Raw genomic sequence first — 16,129 nt, forward strand, 5'->3', positions numbered from 1 at the left:
AATGCCATTGAAACTAAGGTCGAATTTCGACCATTGGGCGATCTCTAGTTCGTTTTAAAGTATAAACTGACCCTTACTATGACAAAAAACGTTTTGATAGATATGACGTGACATTTCAGTGCTTCTGCGCGATGACGCTGTTCTACTGCGCGCACTGGCAGGCGTACGTGACGGGTACGCTGCGCATGGGCCGCATCGACGTCACCGAGGCGCAGTACGCCATCATACTCATACACCTCGTCTCCGCCACCATCGGCGCTGACTTCTGGGCCACTCAGGTAATGTAGATAGCGTAGAAAGTGCATTATAAGTATGGCTGTTAGCACATCGACGCCGCGAACTGTGAGCGTTATTTATTCATTTAACAAGACTAGATCCAATGTGTTGTAGAAGTACGAAAAAAATCCGCGCGATTAAAATTCGCAGTACAGACAGTTAGGCCATGAACACGAACTCAGCGGGCAGCGGGGCGGCTGCGGCGCGGGTAGCCGGCTTGTACGCCGCACCCCGCGCCGCTGTCCCACTGACTTTGTGTCCGTGGCCTTAGAGCGAGATTTAACCATATAAGTTATAACGAATATCGCCAACACACTGATTGGAGTTTTCCTGTTTTTAGCATACGAGCATACTTAATACTTTAATAAACACTTTTAAAATACCGCCCTACCGGGAATATACTCATAGTAAATCGTGTAGTGTATTGAATATTGATACATAAAGATATGCCCCACCACTCGAGCTGATAGGAGAAGTGATCGTCAGACCGAAGTCGAGCGACCACTACTACTCTCCCCACTACCTACCCAAGTAGGCGGGGCATATCTTTATTTATGAATACACTACAAATCGGATAGCTAATTCTTGGTTCGTAGCGTCGGTGTGCTAGCATAATGTAATTATTACTGTTATATGGGCCGTTTGCCCCGAACGAAACTCAAATGCGATAGTAGTTAAAATACATATTCCATGAGAAACTAGAAATAAAAAGTAAATCTCTTGAAAGAATTAGTATCATAAAATGGTAAACAGAAACGGTAAGGGTCTACAGCACGACTGCACGCTGACTGCAACTGAACTGCAATCCGACTGCGCGTTTGGTTTGCAGTTCTATTGTAGTCGTATTGCAGTCGTGTCAACTGCATTCAAACAGCACTTGAACTGCAATTTGCGGTTGGATTGCAGTTGAAATGTGGTCCGTCTGTGTAGACCCTAAATGGTCGTTTGATCCTTTAGGTCTGCTTGTTTCTTACTTCCTTTTTACATAAATCGATCAAGAAATTATTCTTCTTATGTTTAGTTTCCCATGGCACTCGTTCAGGTCGTAAATAAAAGCTTATTGGATGTGTGTGATATATTTTTTTGTGCAAACATGCACTTCATCTGTTCGAAGGCCAAAATTGGCCTGATAAGCAAACAATCGTTACTTGTTTATGTGTATAATTAAAAGCGAATGAAAATTCTTCAGGCCTCTTCCTCGAATTTTGCGGCAAGCGCAAAGGCCAAAGGGCAGTACTCAGTAGCAACATCAGCAATCGCAAAAAAAAAACTAGATTGTCAAAGAGCGATTATAATCCGCCGCTGCTGCCACAGCGTCACTTGTCGCGACATTCGAAGTGGAGGTCCAAAAGAGACCTCATATAATTATCGTTTCTTTTTATATTATAAACCAAACGCCATCCTGTTCAAGCATTCTTGTAAGCCTAAAGGTTTCAGCACATTCGCTTTTAGTTAAATAAATTATAAATCCACTTACAAATTAAAATGTTTTATCGTTCATCAAGCAAAAACTAATTATTGTGTCAACATTTTAAAAATACCCACATGAAACAAGATATTATCTAAGTGTAATATAAAATATCAATTGCTTTTCTAATATATTTAAAAATAACATGTTTGCATGGCTAGACTAAAATAAAATATTATACTGTTCCTAACGCTTAACTTATTATTAGAAAAAAAAACAAGAATTTGAAAGACGAAGCGTTTAATGTGTGAAAAAATACAATATTTGGTACTGTATTAGTAAATATAAAGACCCTGGACCATGTAAGGCCACTCTAACGGGGAAATACTTTTTATTCGTTAACTAACCAAATAAATTATCAAGTAATGCTCTGTTTTATATGGTATCGTATTATAAATCACTTTTTAACCTAGCTTGAATATCCATTTAATAAACTAGTCCTTCTTGTCTCTCTTTAGTTGTAACCGCTACGATAGAAAGAAAAGAATATATGTTAAAACTACAGCTTAGCAAAGCAAAAGTACCATAACAACACGAGAACATTGTAATGCCATTACTGTCGATAAATAAGAAACAGGAACATTCCTGTACGCTTTAAAAGTAACGAATTGTGAAGTTAGAAATAGACAAAAGATTAGAGAGGAAAGTGCTTCATATTAAATATTCGATAGCAGCAGGTGTGGTTGTGGGTGTTAAGTACTAAACCACAGAGAATAGAGACGACGACAATCTTTTGAAGACTAAATATCTTACACACCAATGGGCGATGTTTTAAAGAGACACCAATCTTTCAAAGAGATAATATTTTGTTTGCTCTTGTATTCCGAACTAACTTTACATTAATGAATTATGTTCCTACTTGCTGGTCGCAGAAAATAATAATCAGCAATTACAATATAATGCGCAGAAAGTATAGGTACGTTATATTCTGATATCACGTGAGATCTGAGCTACACACAACTTTTCAATAAATAATTGTTGTCTCACACGGGATCGTCCCTGTCTCTATTCTCTATGGTCGGCCATGGCTGTAGGTGGGCTCGCTGGAGATGCGGTACTCGCTGGCGGGCGCGGGCGTCGCGGGCACCGCCTTCACAATGACGGCCCTCGGCGCGGCCATCGCGGCCGGGGGCGTCGGCAAGAATGGCTCCACCGTGGCCGTGAGAGACTTATATAACACGTGGTGGTCTGACAGTTACGGAGACTCATCAATCTGCGATCGCCCGCCTCGCTCGCGCCGGTATGTCCGAGCGAGAGGGCGACGACAGATTTATGAATCTCATCTAATATCTAGTCAGTAGAGGGTAGATTGGAATAGCATGGGCATGTCTATTGAAATGCTATATTCTGTTTCATCACTTTTGTAATATACTTTACATTTTCCTTCTATTTTCTGGTTGTTTGGCGCTTCAACTTCGATCTATGATTATGCATGATTTCTATCGTTTGTATAAAAAGTTTACTCATGAATGAACTTTTAGTTCTATTAAGAGTTGAGAAAAAAATAATTAAAACTTCAAGAAAGTCGTTCACAAGTAAGCTTGATACGTATTTAAATATTATGACTCCAGGTGTAAAAACATTAGGTATATAATATTGTCCGTTAACACTAATATGGCGCTAAATAACCTCAAAATTGGTATATTAATTAAGATCTAAATTGGTATGTCTATTAAGATAATCCCGATATTATTAAAGTGCTGAAACAATTTAAACAGTAGATTTGACTATTAATAGCATTAGAATTAATTAATTACTAAAATAAACCTCACTCTTTAAAGACCTACCTAACTCTCAGGCCACCGTTAGCTGATATAACCCCAAGCTTCGTATTGTACCGAGTATTACATAAGTTAGACTTAGTTAGCTGGGCTGAGCCCCAGCTTGGGCGCCAACGCTTCTTTAGGTGTCATCGTCTCTCATGTGGGTTTTTTTAATAGCATGTATATTGTTTAGACTCTCGTGGTCAGGCCACGGTCTAGTCTTAGGTCCCATTCATGTGTTAGTTTAAGTATTTTAAGTTGATGTGGTCCATTCGTGTTAGTCTTCACTCATTTATCTTTAGACTCTATCTGTACTTGTTACTTTTTGTGTTGGAGTAACTGTTGAAAAAAGTATTTGAAAATCCTTACTTATCGTTGTATTTTAATTTTAGGTATCTTCGCATGGCAAGTCTTTTTTGTATGTACCCTCAATTTGAAAATGTGCAACTTTTATACGCGATCAATGTTTTCCTATTGTTACGGTCCCTTGCTTAGATTTATCTTTAATCATCTTAATCTAGCTCGGATGGCAGGTTCGGGGTTTGGGCATGACCACGGTGCTCCTGGCCTGCGCCCTCACCCTGGTCGGCCAGCTCTACTTTATCATTAGCTTTCTGAAGATATTCCGCGTTAGAGGCTGCGGGAAAAACGGATCCACAGTCGCAGTAAGAATAGTCGGCCTACCCCCTTTTGAAGTAGCTCAAGCGTGTGATTTAGAAAATTAAAATATTGCGCTAGAAGATGTAAACGAGTACAAATCGTTGCTAATGACAATATCGGCCGTTGACCTCGCACATTCTGTCTTTGTTTCTCGCGCTTATCATCTGATGGCTGGATATTGATACAGCAAAACAGAGACAGATTAGGGTAGATAAATCAACACAAACCCATAAATGTATACTAGGCTACAAATAAAATCCTAAACCTTAGTGTCCAATGTAGTACATGATATGATTAGAATGTAGATATTACTAATTAAGCTATAACGTAGCCAGTTTGTAGTTCCACACATCTTACCCCTTTTAATTAAAAATACATATCCATTTGAATACGTAAGTGATCGAATGAGTGAAGAAGACACGCGCGCCTCCTGGACGTTATTTTATCGCATGCTAATGTTTTTTTTTCGACATTGGTCGCCGCCGCGCCGCCGCGCCACCGATAACGCCATCTCGCGCCATCGCTAACAGCTTCCGATCAACATCAGTCTGAACCTGATCTCGAACTACGGCGTGCTGCTCACGTCCGCGTACCTCGCCTACGGATACGTTAACGTGATCATGAGGGGCGGGGTCGGCAAGAACGGCTCCACCGTCGCAGTAAGATATACACTCGCCGAAGCCGCGCAGGCGCGCTAGTGGTGCAGCGCTCATGTCGGCACCTGTCGCACAACAAGCTTTCAATACAGCGCCATCTGTTGACACCTGTCGTAGAACTTGACATGGCATGGTAACGCCATCTATTGACGTACATGCACTTGTGTTATCATCCTCCACTTTACATAATATAGCATTATTAAACGTCCACTGTTTATTCTGTGTTTGAAAACAATACAAAATAATATGTGCAAATATTGTTTTGCGTCACACATTATTTCATATCTTGTGAAAAATATTCTCTTTTTAAAAAATTGCACTCAACATTCTTCAAAGTTAACGTCTTTCGAAAATTTTAGCGATTGGGCACCACTAGCTCGGCTGCACGGCGACTCGTGCGCACACGGAGTCAACGCATGTACCGACTAGCACTTCTGTGTGTTTAACACGCGCCATACTCATCATCATTCGACCGCCTGCTAAAACCGCTTATAAAGACTTGTGGTGAAAGCTAAAGTAATTACAGACTCATTTGACGCAGATGGCTGGCCATATATTTTTTAAATTATGGTAATACTTGGGTAAAACTGTGATTATTCTATGCTTGTAAACTGTTATGAGAAATGTTTCCGACTAATCTATAAACTCAATGTCGCGCTAGAACTTTGAGTTAAGTGCATGCTTGTTTTGTAGTATATTTTGGTCACTAGGTATAAGTATCCCATAGTCTTTAAATTATAATAAAAATATCGGCTTGACTTGATTACTCGCTAACTTTGGCACACGTTTTAATTCATTGAATTAAATATTTTACATACTTAATACTTTGTATTAAACCGGTATTTTTATTCACAAAACCCACATATTTTGTATACTTACTTACTACTTACTTACTATAATATTCTTGGTTACATAAATAGTTTTGTGTTTTCTCATTTTGGTAAAATATCCAAATAAACATTAAAGTTAATTGATATTTTATCCTAAGAATACATTAAAATATATTTTTTATTTTAATAAAGAAATGTATAAAGTTGATCTTGATATATTGTAAGTATTTAAGTTTACCTTTAATAGTTTCAAAAGACCAAATGAGAAAGGACATTATTTTTGCATGTCATACCTAATACTAACTAATTTTTACTCGACTCTCTGACATTCAAACTTGTAACAAATTATGCGATAAAAACAGTAGCAGTTTGTCCTTAAGCTTTACAAAGGTTGAGAAAGTGTAATTCTGAAAGTCAAGGAAAAATAGTGAGATTCCCTTTAATAGTCTGGATAATGGTTGTTGGTATGGTTGTTATTAGAAATATTCATTATATAGTTTTACTAACACCTATTGTTAAGTTATTAAAAAGTTATACGTTTAAATACAATACCGTATACAAATTGTTAACAGTATTTAAGAGTATTTTTTAATATAAAATTAGGGGGCATACGAGCAAACGGGTTCCCTTATGGAAAACAATTACCGTTGCCCATGGACACTCGCAACATCAGAAAAGTTGCAGGTGCATTTAGAATAGTTTATAACGTGACTCTGGATTCAGTTGGTAAGTATAGGATTTTGCGCGTCGAGAAACATACACCTAAATTCGTTTATTCAAAAATAACTAAAGTTGCAAATTAAATATAACCTTGTCGCTATAGCTCTTGCTACTGATAACAGTTTATGACAATTCGTGATAACAGTACTACAGACAAGACGTAGTATATTGCCGGAAGCAATTTGATACGAAATCGCTAACTGTAAATCTTATCATTTATTATATTATGTCAAATTGATTAAAAGTCTGATAGGGCTATTGCATTTAGACTCAGAGATAATGATTTAAGCATAAAGGTAAAGAAAGACATTGTGGAAAACGCGCCGAATAATTTTACGGGCATGTGAGTAACTACAGAAAAAAAACGGTCAAGTACGAGTCAAGCTCACGACGGTGTCCGTACCATTGTCCATTTGTTAAGAGGATACACCAGGGGCTAGAGAAATGAAAAAAAAGCACGTGTAATATCTATAGCTGTCTCCCTTACCTCAAGCCTATACCGCAGAACGCGATAGAGACAACTGCAGAAAATCCAGAAAATCAACGATTCGTTGTCCCCTGATTCCTTCTCCAAAACTTAACCGATTTAAGTACTTTTTTCATTAAAGATTAAAAAAAGGCTTGAGCTGTGTTCCTATGTTTTGCTTTTTTTGTATAATCTAGCCAAATCTGTTTTCTGGACGTTTGAACACAGCGAAAATCTGGCCATTTTTTTGGGTTTTAGAACGTTCATACCTTATTTAATAATTAAATTATGAAAAAAAATAAAACATAGGGACATCGTATTAGTGGCCATAGATATTCAGGAAAAAAATTATAACTCTACTAGCATTATCCAGGGAGGAAACAGGGGACAACGTTTGTATGGAAAAAAGGGCGGTGTGGACTCCTCTTAATATCGAGCAAAAATAGATATTAAATTTTATCTATAGTTGTACTTGTTGTTATAGAAGCAATATAAATACATAATCTGTGAGAATTTCAACTGTCTAGTTTTAACGTTCAAAAAACATCAAGAATAAAAAAAACATGTGACTAATGAACGTATAACTTTTTAGAGGATATTCGATATAATATATAATATATAAAAGTAACCAGTTAACCACTAACCTTTTTAGTAATTATGTAAAATGTTATCTTGCGTTTTTGTAATTGAATTGTTCATAATAGGTAGGTTTTTATATTATATCGACGTGGGTTGGCATTTTGCGTTTGGTACTAACTACATCAGGTATAGCCAACTACTTGTACACAATATATTTATTCAAAATATTCATTAACAACGCAAAAAGTTGGCTACCCCTGCGTTGCTTAAAAAATCGACACAAAAGCCTACGGGTGCAGTTAACTCTTGGAGTGCATTCAACATCTTGGGTGAGCTCCACAACTTGGGTACATTGAACAAATTGGGTGCATTCGACACCTTGGGTGCAATCCACGAGTTGGGTGCATCGAACACCTTGGGTGTGTTCAACACCTTGGGTGCGTTCAACACGTTGGGTGTGTTCAACACCTTGGGTGCGTTCAACATCTTGGGTGCGCTCAACACCTCGGGTGCAATCCACGCCTTCAGTGCGCCTAAGTAGCTGCCCCGCAGGCTTTGCGCCCAAGAACCCGCTACAGCGCCATTTCCATAGGGTACGAGCATCGTGTCCCCGGTGATTCCCTTTGCGCTGGTCGTGGTGCCCGCCTTCATCATCTTCCAGAAGAGCGAGTCGCAGGTGTACGAGAACCACCCCTCGCTCTACATCATCGCCTTCGGGATGGTCGCAGCCAAGGTCACCAATAGACTGGTGGTGAGTGGAAAAACATTGGTACTTTTTCGTATAGCAGTTTTCTATGTGAGGGTCCCAAAAACTGATTGGTTTTTTGCTATTTATTGTTTTGGAAATACTTGGTAAATTTCGGTAAAATTTAGCATAAAGACTAACCCTCTTATTAATAAACGTTGTATAAGCTTTGAATAGTTATATAGTGTTTTGTTCCTGTCACACAAGTGAAATTTTTAATTGGATTGAAGAAGACAAAACACTGTATAACTATTCAAAGCTTATAGGGCGTTTATTAATAAGAGGGTAAGACATCTGCACACAGGCTAGTTGTAATCGGAACAAATTTTACGTTTTTCAGGGGATTGCGCACTCGAGTAGATTTATGTATCAACATGGGAGAGCATATATTTTCTTGACGTGCATTAACATATTAACATTGTGATGATCGTGCTGTTTCAGGTGGCGCATATGACGAAGAGCGAGATGGAATATTACGACTGGTCGCTGCTGGGACCCGCGATGCTGTTCCTCAACCAGTACTTTAACAACGCCATCCCCGAGTACTACGTGCTGTGGCTCTGCGCCGTGAGTTAGCACTTTGATATCCAGTACAGAGTAAATATTAGAGCCCTACAGCGATCTCGTGGCCGAAATCAGATAACACGCCCACTTATTAGTCGCTGGAGAGCTGTTTCCAATGAGGGTTATTAAGTTTGTGGCATGACAGCTGTTTGACATAATTGACTCGAGCTCTATTGCTGCATAGCTCCGCGTGGTGGCAGGTGTTAATTTTTTACAATAACAGTGGGTAGAGCGAGGGGTGCGCGGGGGGTGGCGCCTCCCGCACGCGCCGGCGACGCGTAGTGTCCATTAATGGTGGTGTTTTTTAGGAAAACTTTCGGAGGCTATTTCTCAACATTTTAGTACTGACTACTGAGTGATTTTAAAAGAAAAAATACGTGTATTTTTATTTTTAACCAGGATCATATATCGAAATTTGGCCGGAAGGTTTAATTGCACCCTGTATAAAATATCAAAACCCGCAATGACTCTCTCCTATCAATGTCATAAAAGTCAATAAACCATAAAAAGTGTTTAAATTACTTCCAAATTTATACGAGTATTGTTGCTAGTGAGCTACAAGTAGTAAATCTCAACGGTTTTATTTCAGATCTGGGTGATAGTTGACCTGATGCGGTACTGCGGGCAGATCTGCCTGGAGATATGCGCGCACCTCAAGATCCAGCTGTTCCGGATCAGCGCCCTGCCCCCCGCACCCGCCGCGGCCCCGCCCCGCGCCGCCAACAACGGTACGCAGCGCCGCCCCTCCAAGCACAAGCGACAGCCCTCGTAGGGCTACCTCTCGCGAGATACCTCGTAGAACCCTAGTAGCCAAACTTAATATACGTTACCCCGAAATAGTTGTCAATAAGAGCTCAAATTTATACCGATATTTCAGGGCCTCCCGACTTAGAGCCATCGAGAAGCCTAATAGGCTCTCATAGACTGAATACATACAGTCCTGACTTATAGAACTTTCAATACAAGTTAGTGCAAGAGGGCAACTCGCGTAGTAGACGTCTTTACAAATATAACAATTCTTAAGAGCTGAACTGCCGCCTACTATTGAAATATCTACAATCTGCCCAATAGCCTATTAAGGCTACAGTAAGCCCGCAGAGTTGCCTGCGCGAATTTATCTATATTAATATACAGACTATGTCTGTATATAAATATATCCGCACTTTAATATGATACTGGGGTGATGTACGCTCCTATATCATACCAGGAATATTATATTGTAATATACAGTGTTTTTGTGTAAACACCGTTATCCTTGAAACCATCAATGAGACCGTCAAAATGAACAACTTTTTGTATGAGAACAATGCTGGGAACTCAAAAAAAATACCGTCTTCATACCCATACGGATGCCCGGATCGGCAATTTGTATGGGTATGAAGACGGATTTTTTGAGTTCCCAGCATTGTTCTCATAGGAGGTTTCAAGGATAACGGCGTTTACACAAACACACTGTATTACTATATGTCTGTTAGTACATAAATGATCTTGGTGTTGTTTCTCAATACAATAGATGTTAAATGTTAGTGTAATAATTTGTTACTTACTAATAAAAGCCATCCCATGTATGCGATCATCGTCCAAAATTGTATTCAGTAGTAGTATAACATAAAAATAAAGAATAAATGTTGTAGATGTGGCGCATTCTTACAGAATTCAAATGGGAGGTACGCGTTTGGTTCGTCTTTTACGTTAATATTTTGCACTAGAGGTTGTTCGCTTGTGTGTTCGGGAAATCTCGTTTTTAATCTGGCAACCCTAATCATTAATTTCATGCTATGAAATAGATAAAGGGGTTTCTTGCATTAGACATAAAATAGATAATCTACTTAGACAAAATTTGAACTTTGACGGTCATGCATTATGGATAGTTCGACTTCTTATGGTGTTGGCTCGCTCCTTCTCTTTTATGTATTGTCTATGAATCGTTCTTTTGTAGTTGGTATAGTTTTGGCTTGTTATTAACATACTATGCTATATCATTTAAACATCGGAACTTCTGGCGAAAAATTAATAAATTAACATTTATCATACATTTCGAAGTACTTAATACTTGGCTGCAATATAACTGCTTAAAAACCATTTAAATCTCACTAAAAGTGTAACAGTGATTCCTAGCTACATACACGTAGAAATAAGAGTGCTCACATGGTGTTAGGTTAAGCGACTATCAACTAAATAACTGTTCGTTATTATTTATAGTAGAAACAGCTATTAATATACATGATACATATACACATAACATTCTCTGACTCGTAGTGAGCAGTGTGTCTAGCTAGCTCTTAGATGATGTTCAGCTAGAATGTAAATATTTTTGTTTGTAAAAAGTCTGTAATATTGGTATTCGTTTTCGTTATACAGTAGCGCTATGTGTGGTGGAGAATTTCAAATAAAACGCATATTTCAGTACTGATCAAGTGTAAAAATTTAAAATTGTTAGATTTTAAACCATACAAAACTTTAGCAGAAGATATATATAAAACTGTAGACGTTTAAAACTCTCCACGCTTTGCTACCCGCTCCGCTACCCTCAGAGCGCTGCCCTACATATCTAGACAGGATTGTTTTCATTGTTATTAGACTTGTTGTGATTCTAGTATACTGTACACTAAGTGACGATTCATAAAAGAATACCTCGGCAGGTTTTGTCGCTACCGCTTAGCGAAAGCGGTTTAGCGTGCTGCAAGGGTAGGTCTAGGTACTGTACATAAGTGTTATATATAGATGTACCGATGTAGTGTGTATTTTGTATGTGAAATATAAGTGTACATTTACTACGTGAGTTTTATTATTTAATGCACAAAACAATATAAAGTGTACGTATTATAATAATTACTATAATAATTACATTTATATTTAATTATCGTTTTGGATATATAGCAGTTTTTATTCATCTTTATTTCATTTATTTTTTATAAATGTATGTAATAATGTACCATCGAGGAAATGAATTCCTAGGCAGTTGACAGACCAACGTCATTTGGTCGGATCATGTTAATTCAATGTTAATTTGGGCGGATGGGTTTGACGTAACGCGAGTCGCGACTAAACAACGTAGGTCCCCCATCTGCCTAGGAATCAACTTATCTGATAGTATGTATAAAGTTGTTAAACATCGGTTATAGGCAACATGTAATATCTATTTTATTAACACCAAATGAAGTCATAATGTTAGTAAACATAATATAGTCCATGTATTTAGCTATTAATTGTGAGTTTCAGAGTAAAGTAGTAACGCTACAAAAGGAGGCTCAGGTTAGTAAATAGTGTTGCCTGTGTTGGTGATTGCTATGTCATAATTTAACGTTTTGCGAAAATTACACAAATGAAAAAAGTCAATAGGGAATATTACGCTCAGGTTGCCGCAGAGGGCGTTACTAGCACATACAATAAATAATCCGACTATTTAGAACCTTTTTACTGAAGGTCGGACTGGTTCTAAATATTAAAAAGTTGATTGTCATATACATGAACTTTCTTAGATTTTGTTTGTCATTCTCTCACAGAAATTAATGAATATAATGTTCTAGTTTACATAATTATTTCTTTTCTACTATTCACCTATTACAACAAGCGGAATTCACAACACGGTACATAGGTCGCTGGTTAAAATCCGGCTCGAAGGACCATGTTGTGAGTTCCGCTTGTTGTAATAGGTGAATGGAAGAAAAGAAATATTTATTCTCTCACAGAAATTAATGAATAAGTATAATGTTCTGGTCTACATAAATATTTTTTTTCTTCCATTCACATATTACAACAAGCGGAAATCACAATACCGACCAAGTTGCACACGTCATATCTATTGACAGAAACGTTATCAAACGTCGAACGAAAATTTTTGTTTACTGTCTGTGCTAGTGCTACCGCCTAGCGTGAAAACATTGCAGTAATATGTCCTATTGATACACAATATCGATGATCTCACAGCTGATTTGAATCTATCTGTAGATTAAATAAAATCACCTGTGTAAGACAATTTCAGTAAGTAATTTTCAAAATATTTTTTTGCAAAAGGGCTAATGTGTGAGGGCTGTAGTAGTATTATAGTATAGATCTAGATGGTACTGACCATTTAGCCGAAACTTTTTCGTTTTCGCTTCGTTATAGAATCGCCGATCAAAACGCCGTATGGAATTGACATAAGACGAGTCGAACGTCAACGTCATATTAACGAACGCTTATGTCAATTCCATACATTTTCATCGGCGATTCTTAATCGAAGCGAAAATGAAAACTTTTTGGCTCACCCCCCTGGACATTACATACATTTTCCCCCTTTTAATGGGTGTACGGTCAAATTATTTAAATCTTAAGTAGATTATTAAGATCTCTTAAAAGGCCGGCAAAGCACTTGCAGCTCTTCTGATGCTGCGAGTGTCCATGGGCGACGGAAGTTGCTTTCCATCAGGTGACGCGTTTGCTCGTTTGCCCCCTTATTTCATAAAAAAAAAAGATGGTAAACCGGCAGTATTTGGTTTCGGCTGTCACATTATAGGTATAATAGACAATGTGATAACAGTTTAACTTTAATTTTTTTGACTGTAATTACTAGTGTAAAAACAATATACTGATTGCCAACTACCCCAAGCTTATATTTTATTGAAAATCACTACACTGTACTCGGCGAAACGAGGCGGTAGCGATCATTGACATTTTTAGTCTAGGCGCTAAATGAAAAATGCTCGCACGGTATTTAGAATATTTAAGAATAAAATAGACCTCTTATAAAGACACAGATTATGAGAGAATTATTAGGAGACAAGGAATGTAAGAAGAAAATATGTAAAAATCAAGCCAATGTAAAAAACATAAAATATTTTTGTAAAAATTGACCTGTATTACGTACGGGGGAAATAAAAATAAAACAGATTCATCGGAAAACCTCTAACCAACCAACCAACTCTTAATGATAATCTCCAACTTTTTATGAGTTCGAAGATATGCTTCATATTCAGTTCACATCGAGTATGCAAAATACGATATCGCCCTTAGACTAGGAACATCTGACACTTCATTGTCAATCGCGGTTTATATAGAAATGACAAGTTTTTTGAAAAGGAGTCAATGAATGCTACTGTCTCGATTCCCCGAGTACACCTTAGTTGCATGAACTTTTGTTATCCCTTTTATAATTATTATTAACGCATCGTATAGCCAGGTATTTCTTATAGCTATTAAAGTTTTGCTATCTTAGGGCGTGTTTCGCCACTTCCTGATAAGACTCGGATAGGCTATAAGTAGACAACCTATCTGACAGATACTCCATACTCTATCTGTCAAAAGTGTCATGTATTTGCCTATCCGACACTTATCAGAAAGTGGTGAAATAGACCCTATGGGTGGGTTGCACCAGAGGCGTGGTTAAAGCTAAAATTATTTTTATAGTTAAGGCTAAATTTAGCTTTAACTTTAACCTTAACTTTGACCGGAGAAATTGACAGATGCAGCTGGTTCAACAAGGTTATAAATGAACGTGGGCGGGGGCGCTGCTGGTAAAGGAGAACTGTAAAAAATGACGCCATTTTTGACAGTTCTCCTTTACCAGCAGTATGATGATAGCGTTAGTTCCTTTTTACGCCACGTGCATTTAAAGCCTTGTCGTGCTTAAGGTTATGGTTTAATATGGCGTCCATTTTTTACTTAAACCACAGATTTGACATTTTGCATTGTAGTTATAGTTAAAGTAAGTTGGTGCAACCCACCCTTAACCTAGCAATAAATATCCCAGGCAAAAGTTCCTTAGTAATTATTATTTTGCTATGCAGTACACTATTTAAAATAGTTAATTACATATCAGACGTTATAGTTCATATTATATTATTATTATGAATTTCAGAATTAGCATGTGAATGTTTTATCTACAAAAGATCTTATAATATTTATTTATACTAAGCGCCATCTGTTGGGCGAAATTGTTTTGCTATTTGATAAATTTTGTGAGGAACAAAACTCTTTTAGCTTTACAGTGTTATCCCTTATAGAAATAGTTATAGGATTGCAGAAATTTCAAAAACTAATAAAATAAGAATATATTAAGCAATGTCACTATAAAATTTATCACAAAAGTTTGAGCTCGATTGCGTTATGCTAAGTTCTCACATACGGTTTTGCTCGATCGAGCAATAACGTCGAGCAAAACCCGCGGCTCGGGATTTCGTCCACACATTCAGCATTGCTCGATAGTTTTATTCTAAATCGATATATTTAATTCCATCAAGCCGGATGCGAGCCTTCGAGCTGTCAGTTTAAAACTATCGAGCAAAACCGCATGTGAGTACTTAGCATTAGAGTTAGTTATTCATTTTTTTCTTGCTTGGTAATAAGTGATAACTTTACTCGCTTCTCATGTAACCCCTTGGGTGAATCATTGTCTTCATAGTCGAGGCTAGTCACAAAGTTTATATTTTGTGTCTCGCCTTGTGGTTTGGACCATAATCGCTAAAGACCTTAATTCTCGTACTTCTGATCTAAGTTCGATCGTTACCTTGCGTTTAGCCATTTTCCCCGTACTCAGGCCGTACTCAAGCGGGATTGTCTCGCGAAATTAAGATTCGAGGTACTAGAATTGGGTTCCTGAAGCAATGTATACAGCATTTATTTCTTTTTCAGTGAGCAGTGACAGCGACAAGTCGGAGGCCGAGGACGCCGTGCCGCTCCTTAACGACACAGACAGCTAACAACTTTGAGTTACCGTAAAGTTTAGTTCTAAAGTCAAATAAATTTAATTCACAAACGACTTTTTAACGACCACACCTTGGCCAAAACTAGCTACAGTTTGAGAATTATTGAGATAGCCGGTTTGAAGGGCCTAATAATTTAACTTTTGCCGACCTTTTGTAAAAATTCTAGATAGTAGTTAACTATTAACAAAGAAAATCAAAAAGTAAAAATAGCAAAAATCACAATTTAATATCCTATTACTCGCTTGGTTATACATAAACATGTAAAAAACATTAATACTTATGCAAAAGTATTATTTATAATATTGATGTCTACTTAAATAATCTACACTTATAAGTTATAAATTATTATAAAGAGGTTTTTTTATCTTGAACGGACTCTAACAACATAAACCAATAATGATTAGGCACTGATAAAGAATAAAGGAAAGCAGGATATATATACCTCAACTTGTGGTTGTGGTAAATAAAGGTATGCTGTGAACGAGCTATTTTTTGCGTGTAGGCGTTGGTACTATACGAAACTACTAGTTAAAGATACATTTTTTGTTACTAATACCTATTCTGATCGTTGGAGTTATTTATAAGGCAAATGTAGCGTATGAACTATGACGACGCCGGTCCTTCGAGCTGCATTCTACAATCTACAGCTCGATTTGAAGAATGGGGCCGAGATCGTGATCATTAATATGCGATTATTGGGGGAGGTCTACGTTCAA

At 37.6% G+C, this 16,129-nt stretch overlaps 1 protein-coding gene across 4 annotated transcripts in view; it reads left to right on the forward strand.

Annotated features, from left to right (window-relative positions):
- LOC121728769 (cholinephosphotransferase 1) overlaps positions 1–15,651 on the forward strand; it is a 33,292-nt gene extending 17,641 nt beyond the window's left edge. The window contains exons 3-10 of one of the 4 annotated variants that reach the window (XM_042117039.1): positions 120–278; positions 2,779–2,904; positions 4,041–4,172; positions 4,698–4,826; positions 8,011–8,169; positions 8,605–8,730; positions 9,317–9,455; positions 15,340–15,651. In XM_042117039.1, coding sequence (XP_041972973.1) covers positions 120–278; positions 2,779–2,904; positions 4,041–4,172; positions 4,698–4,826; positions 8,011–8,169; positions 8,605–8,730; positions 9,317–9,455; positions 15,340–15,407 — 1,038 coding nt within the window. In that variant the 3' untranslated portion in view covers positions 15,408–15,651. The remainder of the gene's footprint in view (positions 1–119; positions 279–2,778; positions 2,905–4,040; positions 4,173–4,697; positions 4,827–8,010; positions 8,170–8,604; positions 8,731–9,316; positions 9,456–15,339) is intronic. The other 3 variants (XM_042117036.1, XM_042117038.1, XM_042117037.1) reach the window with 3 other exon arrangements.
- The last annotated feature ends 478 nt before the right edge of the window (positions 15,652–16,129 follow it).

This window comes from Aricia agestis, chromosome 7 (genome assembly GCF_905147365.1).
Source record: "Aricia agestis chromosome 7, ilAriAges1.1, whole genome shotgun sequence".
Lineage (NCBI taxonomy): Eukaryota > Metazoa > Arthropoda > Insecta > Lepidoptera > Lycaenidae > Aricia > Aricia agestis.